This window comes from Mandrillus leucophaeus, unplaced genomic scaffold (genome assembly GCF_000951045.1).
Source record: "Mandrillus leucophaeus isolate KB7577 unplaced genomic scaffold, Mleu.le_1.0 Scaffold70, whole genome shotgun sequence".
Classification (NCBI taxonomy): Eukaryota; Metazoa; Chordata; class Mammalia; order Primates; family Cercopithecidae; genus Mandrillus; species Mandrillus leucophaeus.
Genome location: NW_012107586.1, coordinates 1,294,166 through 1,305,923, shown reverse-complemented (window position 1 = coordinate 1,305,923; position 11,758 = coordinate 1,294,166). Strand labels below are relative to the sequence as shown.

Genomic DNA, 11,758 nt, shown 5'->3' with positions numbered 1-11,758 from the left:
TTACTATTGGACCATGCTGCTCTAAACCAGGTTTGGCAACTATGGGCAGTGAACAGCTTCCAGCCCACTGTCGGTTTCTGTACAGCTGGTAAACAAGGAATGGTTTTTACATTTTTAAATGGCAGAAAAAAAAAGAATAATTTGTGATACATGAACATTAATAAAATTCAAATTTCAGTGTCCATGAAGAGTTGTATTGGAAAAGAGAACCTACAACCATTGCTTCTCCCACTGCGTAAGCTCCACAAAGGCTCATACTTTGTCTTTTGTTGGACGAATGACTGCCAGCACCTAGGACAGTGCCTGCACAAATTAGGTGCCCTATAAATATTTGTTGAGTCAGTAAATTTTAAAATTCTAGATTATGGGGACTGTGTAGGAAGGACCTCATTATTTAGAGAACATGAATTACCCACTACTACGACTTGCTGTGTCCATCCCTAAGCCAGAAGAGCAGAGGTTAAGACCCCAAGCAAGCCCACACATAATGACACAGGAATGGAAAGTTGATGCTCGGCCTGGTCTCCTGCTGAGCCTGGACACAGGCACAGGCACTGCTGCAATGGCAAGAGAAGTGCAAAAAGTTTTAAAACAAAATACATTACTTTATTTTAATTCCATGATTTTAAAATACTTTTTATTTTTTTTCTTTTTGCCCCTTTTACAGGGGAGAGGTAAAGCTGTCCCAGTTATCAAAAAATTCAAATCTCCTTTTCTTCTGTGGACTGGCTGTCAATGAGCTTTCATCCAGGGTGTCTCCCGTGTTCTGGGAACTACTTCCAGATGTTCCTGAAGCACTTCCTGGGTCAAAGGACTCTGCTGCTTCCAGGAGCTCCATATCACTTCCTTCTTTCTCAAAGGACTTCTGGAATAGGTCATAGATCTGCTGCTGCTTTGGGTCCTTCATCACAGAAAGAAAAGAAAAGATAAAAGGAAGAACCCAAGCTCCAACACTGACTCTCCTCCACTGGGGCTGATGGGAGAATATAAAGATGAGAGACCACACATTTTATGGTGTCAGGGAGCTACATGATGGCAAGTGCACATCATCTCAGCAAACCATCACTAAAGCAGCCTCATTGTTTTAGTGACTGACATCTTACCCTCTCTGCACTCACAGGGTTAGGAAAAAGAAATGATTGTGAGTGCAAAGAAGCTGCTCTCACGCTATAATTTACATTGGAAATGTTTTCTCCCTTCGAACTTTCCAAATCACTATTTCAATACTGCACTCAAGATCTCATTTCCTCCAAAGCCTTTCTCTACTAAGGGTCAGTTAAGGTGTAATTCAACTTCTAAATCTCTATTTTTAAATTTATTTTTATTTTTTAAATTTTTTAAGAGACAGGATCTCACTAAATGTTGCCCAGACTGGTCTCAAACTCCTGAGTGTAAACGATCTGCCCACCTCAGCTTCCCAAAATGCTGGGATTGCAGGTGTGAGCCACCATGTGCCCAGCCCCCTAGACTTCCAAATCTCTGTGTTCAGCCATGGCTTATACCTAATTTTCAAAGTGGTGGAAAAAACATACACACATTTAACATATTCATAAGTAGATATGTGTACCTATTCTGATTACCTTAAACTACAAATAATCAAAATACCTACCAACAGCATCTATACATTGATGACAATGGTGTAGTGTTAAAACCATGACCAGTGGATACCACTACAACACACGATCACTATCATCCCTCTGCCGATCTTTCTTACATCTAAATTTTCAACCTTGACCATTTTTCAATCCAGAGGTATATTTTCCATATCCCCACTGACATCCCACAGTTTCATAAAACTAAACTGGTTTAAAATCAAATGATCTCTTGGCTGGGCACAGTGGCTCTTGCCTGTAATCCCAGTACTTTAGGAGGCCGAGGTGGATGGATCGCCTGAGGTCAGGAGTTCGAGACCAGGCTGGCCAACATGGTGAAACCCCATCTCTACTAAAAATACAAAAAATTAGCCAGACATGGTGGTGCACACCTGTGGTCCCAGCTACTTGGGAGGCTGAGGCATAAGAATTGCTTGAACCCGTGAGGCAGAGGTTGCAGTGAGCCACGATCACGCCACTGCACTCCAGCCCAAGTGACAGAGGGAGATTCTGTCTCAAAAAAATAAAAATAAATAAATAAATAAAAATAAGGCTGGCTGCGAGGGTTCACGCCTGTAATCCCAGCACTTTGGGAGGCTGAAGCGGGGGGATCATCTAAGTTCAGGAATTAGAGACCAGCCTGGGCAACATGGTGAAACCCCATCTCTACCAAAAATACAAAAAATTAGCCAGGTGTTGGCAGCGTGCGCCTGTAGTTCCAGCTACTTGGGAGGCTGAGATGGGGGGATCACTTGAGCCTGGGAGGCGGAGGTTGCAGTGAGCTGGGATAGTGCCACTGTACTCCAGCCTGGGTGACAGGGTGAGACCCTGTCTCTAAATAAATAAATAAATAAATATAAAAAATCAATGGTCTCTCATCTCTCTCCTATACTCCCAAAGCAGCTTCTCTTCCTGTAAGTCTATTTTTTATAGTCTACCTGCATTCTCGTAGTCTCCCAGGTGGAAATCATCCAGGCAGAGTCCTCGGCTCATGCAAGTTTGTTCCCCCCATCAGTTCCCTCCTCTCTCCTTCTAGGCACCATCTTTACTTGGGCCACATCACTTGGTACTGCATGGATTTGCAACAGCTCAATTGCACTTCTTGCCTCAGGTTTCTTTCCATTTCAAACAGCGTACAGATCTTTGCCAGCTGGCCACTGTTTCTCACTATTCCTTAACCAAATCCCTCCACAATGGTGAAGGAGGGTTCCTTGAAAACTGATGACAGCCTGTCACTTAAGAACTTCAGATTATTCAATTAACCTGCTCCCAAAATCTCCTAGCCTTTCAGGATCCCAGCCCTGCAGAGAGGGAAGTGATATGAAAGATCATCAAGGTTGACCCCCAAATAACCCACATGTCCTCCTCCAGGATGCCCTCATCAGCCTCTTTCTGAATGCCTGCAATGTCAAGCAAATGCCACCCTGTAAGGCAGCCTATTCCAAGTAGAAAAAGCTGCTAATGTGCATTTGATTATGATGATGGCAACACTGTATGCTAACTTGGGGCATGCATAATTAATTGGAAGCGAGTTCCAAGATCAGATTAATATTTCATTTCCCCTCTCAGAAGGAAGCCTATCTCAGTGAGATATAACCTCTTCTGCTTTTGTCTCCTATATTGGAAGCAACATTTTCTTTTTCTAGTAGTTTGTTAAAATTTTGCAGCCCCATCTTAATTAAAAAATAAATTGATATAGTTATTAATCAAAATAAATATTGAGAAAACTCATTGATATTACCTTGCACTTATATTTTAGGTAGAAATTCTTAACTAATTTAGAGTAAGAGAAAGGCAAGGAAGAATAAATGAGTTCAAGTGAGACTCCTTTAAAACTAGGCTTTTTTTTTTCTTTTTTGAGACAAGGTCTAGCTCTGTTGCCTAGGCTGAAATGCAGTGGTGTGATCTTGGCTCACTGCAACCTCCGCCTCCCAGGTCCAGGGAATCCTCCTGCCTCAGCCTCCTGAGTAGCTGGGAATACAGGCATGTACCACCATGCCTGGCTAATTTTTGTATTTTTTTGTAGAGATGGGGGTTTCACCATGTTGCCCAGGCTGGTCTCAAACTCTTGGGCTCAAGCCATCTGCCCACCTCGGCCTGGGATTAGAGGCTTGAGTCACTATACCTGCTCAGGCTCTTTCTTTTCAAAAGGCATATGATAACCTAGGCTCTGTTACCATTTACCATTCAGCTGAACTGGAGAGTTCTTTAAAAAGCTTAAAAATAAGGTTGTTTTAAAATTGGCTTATTAACTATATATGCCTGAAAGGATAATTTGCAATCTGCATTTAAAAATATGATCTGAGTCTTATTTATCCCAATATTTAGCAAATAAATTCTTGCAAAGAAAGAATTTATTTGCTAAATAAATGTAAGTGAATGAGCAGATCCACAGAGTCTTAAGTCTTGGTGTCAACGATAAGATTTAACTCAACTACTTATTTATTTAAACTTTTTTCTTTCTTTTTCTTTTCCTTTTTTTTTTTTTTTTTTGAGGCAGGCTCTTGCTCTGTTGCCCAGTCTGGAGTACAGTGACCATCATGGGTGACTACAGCCTTGACCTCCTAGGCTCAAATGATCCTCACCTTTTCCTCCCGAGTAGCTAGGACTACAGGTGTGCACCACCACACTTGCCCTAACTCAGCTTCTGATGGTGATTTCACAGGAAGGAGGAGGTGCTTCACTTTCCTGATAAGCTACCGTAAGGCCCCTTTCTGCATGAGGCTCAGACCTGATTCAAGCTCTCCTGGCAGAAACAATTCAACCATGAGCTGTGCTCGAGGAGGCCATACTCCTAGTTTTCACCTTCTGGCCAACAATCCAAGCTGGGGAAGGAAAACAAGCTTTCGAAAGGCTCTGGGTCTCTTGCTCCCTCCATTGTGTTTCACTGAAATGGGGGAGGAAGAGTCTGTGGCAGCCACTGGGCTGGAGCACTGAGGCCAGACAGGCATGATGGGCCCAGAGCTGTCCCGTCCAGAGGCAACAGCCTTCCCCCTCAGCACCTTTGACAAGGCCTGCCTGGTTATGGAGGGATGCCTGTTATACTCCTCTACAACAAGGGGCTGAACTCAAAAGAAGAATGCTGGGCCAAGTCAGGAAGCCTTCTTCCTTGGGCTGGCTTCACATGCCCTGTGACTTTGTGCAAGCCTACTGCACTGCCATGTCTCAGTTTACCCCTCTATCAAGTGGGGAGACACTGAGAATAAAATAAAATGACAGAGGGGAAAATATGTTCTGTGAAGCCAGTATCCTATTTTAAACACTCCCCATTCTGTGCTGGGGACACATTCCTGCGGCAGCCCTATGTGTGGTGTTGCTGTGTACTTTCTGAAACAATTCAACATTTGCCATAGGGAGTTTTGTCAGTTTCTAACGGTCTGATTGAAGAGGCAGCATTCGGAGTCTGTGCGGGAATGTCAGCAGCTGTAGGAGCTAATGCCATCACTTCCCCATAAAGCGATGCATGCGTGGTTCAACTGAGAATGACTGCAGGCCATTGCTTTCAGCTCTGGGGCTAGGGGAGGTCCCTAGGAGTGATTCACATCCTCCTACTCAGGACCCAAAGACTTGGCAGACAGCTTAATGCCTCCCTCTGCTCCAGGGGTGAAGAGCCATGTGCTGGCATTACCTTGTAGAGGTAATCAGTGGATTCTGTCATTTCTGAAAAATTGGTCTCAGAAAGCCCAGCTTCCGCCAGAACTTTAATCTTCTCTTGAATCAGGGGCCTGTTGGGGAGAAATAAGCTGCAGTGAATACAACCTGTGCAGAACCACCAGACTAATGAAAATGAAGCCACCCTCCTCCTTGTTCTTATGGGACCACGGCTTGTTCACAGTTTCACATCTTTGCATCTCTCAAGGCGCAAACATCCATGTTGAAAAATTTGCCCCCTCTCATTTGTAAAAACTCCAATTTAGGGCTAAGAATATCATCAGGTTCCATATTCTTTCTAATGGAAGATATGTAGGAAATAAATCCTGCCTCATTACAACACAATTTTGAATCTGGTAGTGTTATGAGCTGCCCAATTAACGAATCCACTAAACAGAGGGAAGCAGGAGTGGCCCACACACATTGCAAAGGGAAGACTCCTTAGTCATAAGGCTGGAAACAGAGACAAGCAGTGGAAATGAATGAGATAATCAAGAAATTTAATATCAGGAAGAGGGAGATGAAGGGAAGAAGCTTTTTGAGATTTTTCACTTAGGTAACAGACAGAAACCCCCAGGTTGAAAATCTTACTCCAGCTCTGCTAACGAAGTACACTACATGGTCCAGGGTAAGCCACTTCCTCCCTGTGGTCCAGCAGCAGCAATGTAAGGTGTACCCACCAGATAAATGCACATCATAAAAGGTAAAAAACTGTCACCCTGTCCTAACAAATGCCTTCATGTCTGGGAACAGGGTGTTTTACAAACTAAATTCCATCTACATTTTGTCACAATCGGCACCTCTCCCTGCCTCAGACCAGCAGGAAAAGGAGTCACAACCCCTTATTGCTATAACATTCCACATGCACCCTGCAAGCCACCAGTGAACACTAGTGAGGGAGGCCAAATATGGTCATGATGAAAGCAGGAGGGCATTACTAGTCAATTTTCGTTTTCTTTTTTTTTTTTGAGACAGAGACACGCCTTATCACCCAGGCTGGAGTGCAGTGGCTCAGTCTCAGCTCACTGCAACCTCTGCCTCCCAGGTGCAAGCGATTCTCCTGCCTCAGCCTCCCGAGTAGCTGGCACTACAGGTGTGCGTCACCACACCCAGCTAATTTTGTCGTATTTTTGTAGAGACCGGGTTCCACCCTGTTGGCCAGGCTGGTCTCGAACTCCTAACCTCAAGTGATCTGCCCGCCTCGGCCTCCAAAAGTGCCGGGATTACAGATGTGAGCCATTGCGCCTGGCCACTAGTCAATTTTCTATAGATCCTTAAAGACCTTACTTAGCAAAAGCAGAAGCACTTAGGGAGCAAAGTAAACATATCATCAGCTTCCACCCTTGCTCAACTCCAAATGCCAGGCCATGCAGCCAAACCATACCAAAGGTAGTCGTCAGCTGTGCCCTTTGCCACGAGGTAGTGAATGCCCACTGAGCTGGTCTGTCCAATGCGGTGCACGCGGTCCTCAGCCTGGATCAGCACCTGTGTGTCCAGAAATCGAGACAGGCAGGTAAAGGCCTGAAGCAGTTCCACCCACCATAGCAGGTAGCCTCTCCACCCCATTTCCAGCCCCACCACAACCCTCCCTCCTCAAAGCACTTCACTGTCTCAGACCTAGAAATAACCTGCACTTCACCATCTCAGACCTACAAATGACCTGCCACTTTAACAAAAGAGAGAACCCAAAACAGCCCTGGTTGGGGAACTGGCATCTGGAACAGAAGATCTGCAGGTGGCCGTTCGGTGCTGGGCACTGAGCTAGGTGCTGCAAATGAAAAGGCACAGGCTCTGCCATCAGGCTGCATGGGGAGGGGCCAGTGATGGAGGCCTGCACACTTCCATTCCTTCTCTATGTGAAATAAAAAGTTATCTTCTAAATAAATAAAAACATCACACACAAGGGAGAGGCTATCCATGATTTGGGCATAGGGTGGTGGTTTAATATAGTGGTAAGCCTTATAATAGATACTTAAAGGCTGGGCGTGGTGGCTCACACCTGTAATCCCAGCACTTTAGGAGGCCGAGGCAGGTAGATTGCTCGAGCCCAGGAGTTCCAGAACAGCTTGGGCAACATGGCGAAACCCCATCTCTACAAAAAATACAAAAATTAGTCAGGCATGGAGGTGTGCACCTGTAGTCCCCTGCTACTCAGGAGGCTGAGGTGGGAGGATCACCTGAGCTCGGGAAATCAAGGCTGCAGTGAGCCAATAAGTTCCTGCAGTCCAGCCCGGGTGACAGAGCAAGACCCTGTCTCAAAAAAGGAAAAAAAAAAAGAAACCACCTAACATCATGAGCATTATTTCTTTTATAAAATGGCTTCACCCTCAAGGTCTACCCATTATTAATGTAGTCCCTCATGTGTAGCCAACAAAAGCCATAATATCAGATATTAAAGGGGATATAACTTCCTGGAGATTACCAGAAAAATTTATGAGTTCAAGCAAATGTTTTATCTCTGCTCTCAGTTGGTCAGCTAAGGCCAATAGTGGTCTCCAGGGAACTACTCACTGCTGTTACTCTGCATGAGGTCCATTGTTAAAGCAGCTCACAATGATGGCTACTGAAGGGGGCACAGGCTGGAATGTGAGGTCTGGGCTGCAACCTGGTGCCACCACGTGTCCCTCTTCAGTTACGGCAGTGCAGTCCTTCCTGCCTCACCCCTTGAGCTCTCGGTGCCCTAACTTCCTCCTATGAGACATGAAGTCTAAGATTCCTTCTAGCCCTGGAAGACTTCAACCTTCCTGTTGATAAAACGGAGTCGATAATCCTACAGGTTGCTGTGAAAATCTAGAAACCAGCCAATCGCCTGACACAGTGGCTCACGCCTGTGATCCCAGCTACTCGGGAGGCTGAGGCAGGGGAATCACTTGAACCCAGGAGGCGGAGGTTGAAGTGAGTCAAGATCACACCACTGCACTCCAGCCTGCATGATAAGAGACTATCTCAAAAAAGAAAAAAAAAAAAAAAAGAAAGAAACTAGCCGATCGACACAGAAGTGCTTAAAGGAAGTGAAAACTGACTTGTGGGAAGTATAATGAATGGATAAAAAGGAAACCACACTTTCCACGACCGACACTCGCTGCTTCCTGCCCACAGCCATGAGCATGCCAGTGGGGTATCCAAGTCTTCTGCGTCTCTTACCCCTGGGTTCCAAAACAGCTCAGCGAACACCACCAGGTCAGCCGAGGAGAAGGTGAGGCCCATATTGGCAGCGGTGATGGACAGCACGGCCACGGCATGCCTCTCCGACAGCTGGAACTGCTGGCACAGGTCCTCCCGCTCAGCCGACGATGTGGAGCCATCGATGCGGATGTGCTGCACGTGCTGTAGGAACAAGGGGCAGAAGCAAGGTGGGCAACAGCCCCGGGCCGGGGGCTTCTGAGCAAACCATACCCAGCCACAGCTCAAACACGGAACCAGGTTCCAGCTCAGCAGAGGCCCCTGCCTTCAGAGATTTTCTTTTCAAATTGAAATTGGTATCGAGATGATTGCTTATACTCAGGTGCCATTGTAAGAAATAATACAGAGATCCCTCTTAGGCCTTTGCCCAGTTTCCCGCAATGGTAACATTCTATAAAAACTATAGTATGATACCGCAGCCAGGATGCTGACTTTTATACAATCCACTGATCTTCAGATTTCTTGTTCTACTTGTATGTGTGTGTTCTACACAATTTTATCACCTGGGTAGTTTTCATGTATTCACCTCCAATGTCAAGATACTGAACAATTCCAACATTGCAAGGATCCTTTTACCTCCCTCCCCTTTCCACGGTCCTTAGCTCCTGATAGCCACTAATCTGACCTGCATTTCTAAAAAATTTTTTTTTCGTTTTCTTTTTTAAGATGAAGTTTTGCTCTTGTCACTCAGGCTGGAGTGCGGTGGCTCATGGCAACTTCCGCCCCCCCGGATTCAAGCGATTCTCCTGCCTCAGCCTCCCAACTAGGTGGGATTACAGGCGTGCACCACCATGTCTGGCTAATTTTTGTATTTTTAGTAGAGGCGGGGGTTCTGCCATGTTGGCCAGCTGGTCTTGAACTCCTAAGTTCAGGTGATCCGCCTGCCTTGGGCCCCCAAAGGGCTGGGATTACAGGCGTGAGCCACTGCACCTGGCCAATTTTTTTTTTTCCTCCCAAGAATGCTCTATAGGCCAGGCACAGTGGCTCACACCTGTAATCCCAGCACTCTGGGAGGCCAAGACGGGTGGATCACCTGAGGTCAGGAGTTTGAGACCAGCCTGGCCAACATGGCGGAACCCTGCCTCTACTAAAAATACAAAAATTAGTGAGACATGGTGGTGCATGCCTGTAATCCTGGCTACTCAGGAGGCTGAGGCAGCAGAATCACTTGAACCCGGGGCGGAGGTTGCGGTGAGCTGAGATCCCACCACTGCACTCCAGCCTGGGCAACAGAGCGAGACTGTCTCAAAAACAAAAAAAAGAAAAAGGAATGCTATACAAATGTTATATAAATTGCACAGCATATAACCTTTTGGAATGGACCTTTGCATTCAGCACTCTCTGGAGGTTCATCCAAGTTGTTACCTGTATCAATAATTTTCTCCTTTTTTTTTGCCGAGAAGTAGCCCACGGTATGGATATACCATAGTTTCACCATCCATCTGCTGAAGGACATCTGAGTTGATTCCAACTTGGGGCTACTACAAATGAAGCTGCTATGAACATTTGTGTACAGGTTTTTCTGTTAACCTAAGTTTTCATTTCCCAGAGAAAAATGCTCAAAAGTCAATTGTTGTGTTGTATGGTAATGCATGTTTAGTTTAGCTATTGTCTTTTAAATGGCATTTATTTATTCTTGCTAGTGATAAACATGATAAGGAAAATAAAAACATTTAGTAATCTAAGCAATTTACTTTTCCCTGTCTCTTTTTTTGATGTGTATGGTATATATATCTTTTAAATAAAAAGTTTTATATCCTGTTTTCCCCCAATAAAACGTATTGTAAGTAAAACTGTATTATTAAGCGTTCTAAAATATCATTTTTAATGGCCCTATAAGATGTCATTATGCAGCAACAGCATAATTTAACCATTCTATTTCTGCAGATTTAGGGGTTTCTAATTTTTCCTAAAAGGATGTGTTGGTAAATGTCCATCAACAGGTGAACAGATGATGTACAATGGGATGTTATTCAGCACTAAAAGGGAGTGAATATCTGCAGGTCTAGATAACCAAAAAAGAAAAAAAAAACAAAAAAGGAAAACCAAGGAGTGAACACTAAAAAGAAGTGAGACACACAACACAGATAAATCTCAAAAAAAAAAAAAAGTACATCCTGAATGTCCTTTTCTCCACATTTATATTCCATATTCATATAAAATTCTAAAAAACTGCAAACCAATCCGCAGTGACAGACCGTAGACCAGAGTTGGCTTGGGGATGGGAGAGTGAGGGAAGGGGCAGGAGGGAGTGATTACAAAGGGACACGAGAAACTCTGGGGCTGGGGGCAGCGGGCGGCAGATATGTTTCCTGTCTTGATTCTTATAAAATTGTACACATTATGTGCAGTTTACTGCATGTCAATTATACCTCAATAATGCTATTAAAATGGAAAGTTTTTAAGAGGATGCCAATTTTTGGTGATTTTCTTAGACTGGACTACAAATCAAAGTACAATAGCAAAAAGAAAAAACTTAATTTAAGGCTCCTGGTATTATTGCCAAATTGCTTTCCAATAACTAATGTATTAGCATGTCCATCTTGGTGCACTTTCATCAACAGTGAGCCCCGCACATTTTTAAAACCTCTGCTGACTTGATGGGGTGAAAAAAAAAAATCTTTTTTTCACTAACTTGATTACTAGTGAAATTGAGTGTTTTCGCATCGTTTAATTGGCTATCGGTGTCATTTCTTTGATGAACTATCTATTTATGCAGGTTGCCCATTTTTTTTTTTTCCTACTGGGAGTTAGAAAATACCTTTACATGTAAAAACTATTATTTGTATGTCACAGAGGTGGCTAATAGTTTCCCTAGCTTATTTCCTTCTATTAATTTTCTGTTGTTTTCTAAATGCTCCTTTATTTTTAAAAACATGTGAATTTTCTTATTATAAAAAGAATACACACTCATTGCAAAAACGCAGAAAACCTGAAAAGATAATGACGACTACTTAGAGATAATCATCATTACCATACTGGTATATATTCATCAGGCTTTTTTCTATGCATGACTATTTTATTTATTTTATTTCTGAGACAGAGTCTTGTCTGCCACCCAGGCTGGAGTGCAGTGGCAGGATCTCGACTCACTGCAGCCGCTGCCTCCCAGGTTCAAGCAATTCTCGTGTCTCAGCCTCCTGACTAGCTGGGATTACAGGCATGCACCACCACGCCCAGCTACTTTTTGTATTTTTAGTAGAGTTGGGGTTCTGCCATGTTGTCCAGGCTGTTCTAGAATTCCTAACCTCAGGTGATCTGCCCGCCTCAGTCTCCCAAAGTGCTGGGATTACAGGCGTGAGCCACTGCGCCCAGACAACATGACAATTTTT

General features: G+C 44.2%; 1 protein-coding gene across 2 annotated transcripts in view; it reads right to left on the bottom strand.

Annotated features, from left to right (window-relative positions):
- Positions 1 to 584: 584 nt before the first annotated feature.
- SMARCAL1 (SWI/SNF related, matrix associated, actin dependent regulator of chromatin, subfamily a-like 1) overlaps positions 585 to 11,758 on the bottom strand; it is a 64,801-nt gene continuing 53,627 nt past the window's right edge. For both annotated transcript variants that reach the window (XM_011964564.1, XM_011964565.1), the window contains exons 15-18: positions 8,388 to 8,570; positions 6,628 to 6,728; positions 5,221 to 5,317; positions 585 to 901 (exon numbers count right to left, since the gene is read on the bottom strand). In XM_011964564.1, coding sequence (XP_011819954.1) covers positions 662 to 901; positions 5,221 to 5,317; positions 6,628 to 6,728; positions 8,388 to 8,570 — 621 coding nt within the window. In that variant the 3' untranslated portion in view covers positions 585 to 661. The remainder of the gene's footprint in view (positions 902 to 5,220; positions 5,318 to 6,627; positions 6,729 to 8,387; positions 8,571 to 11,758) is intronic.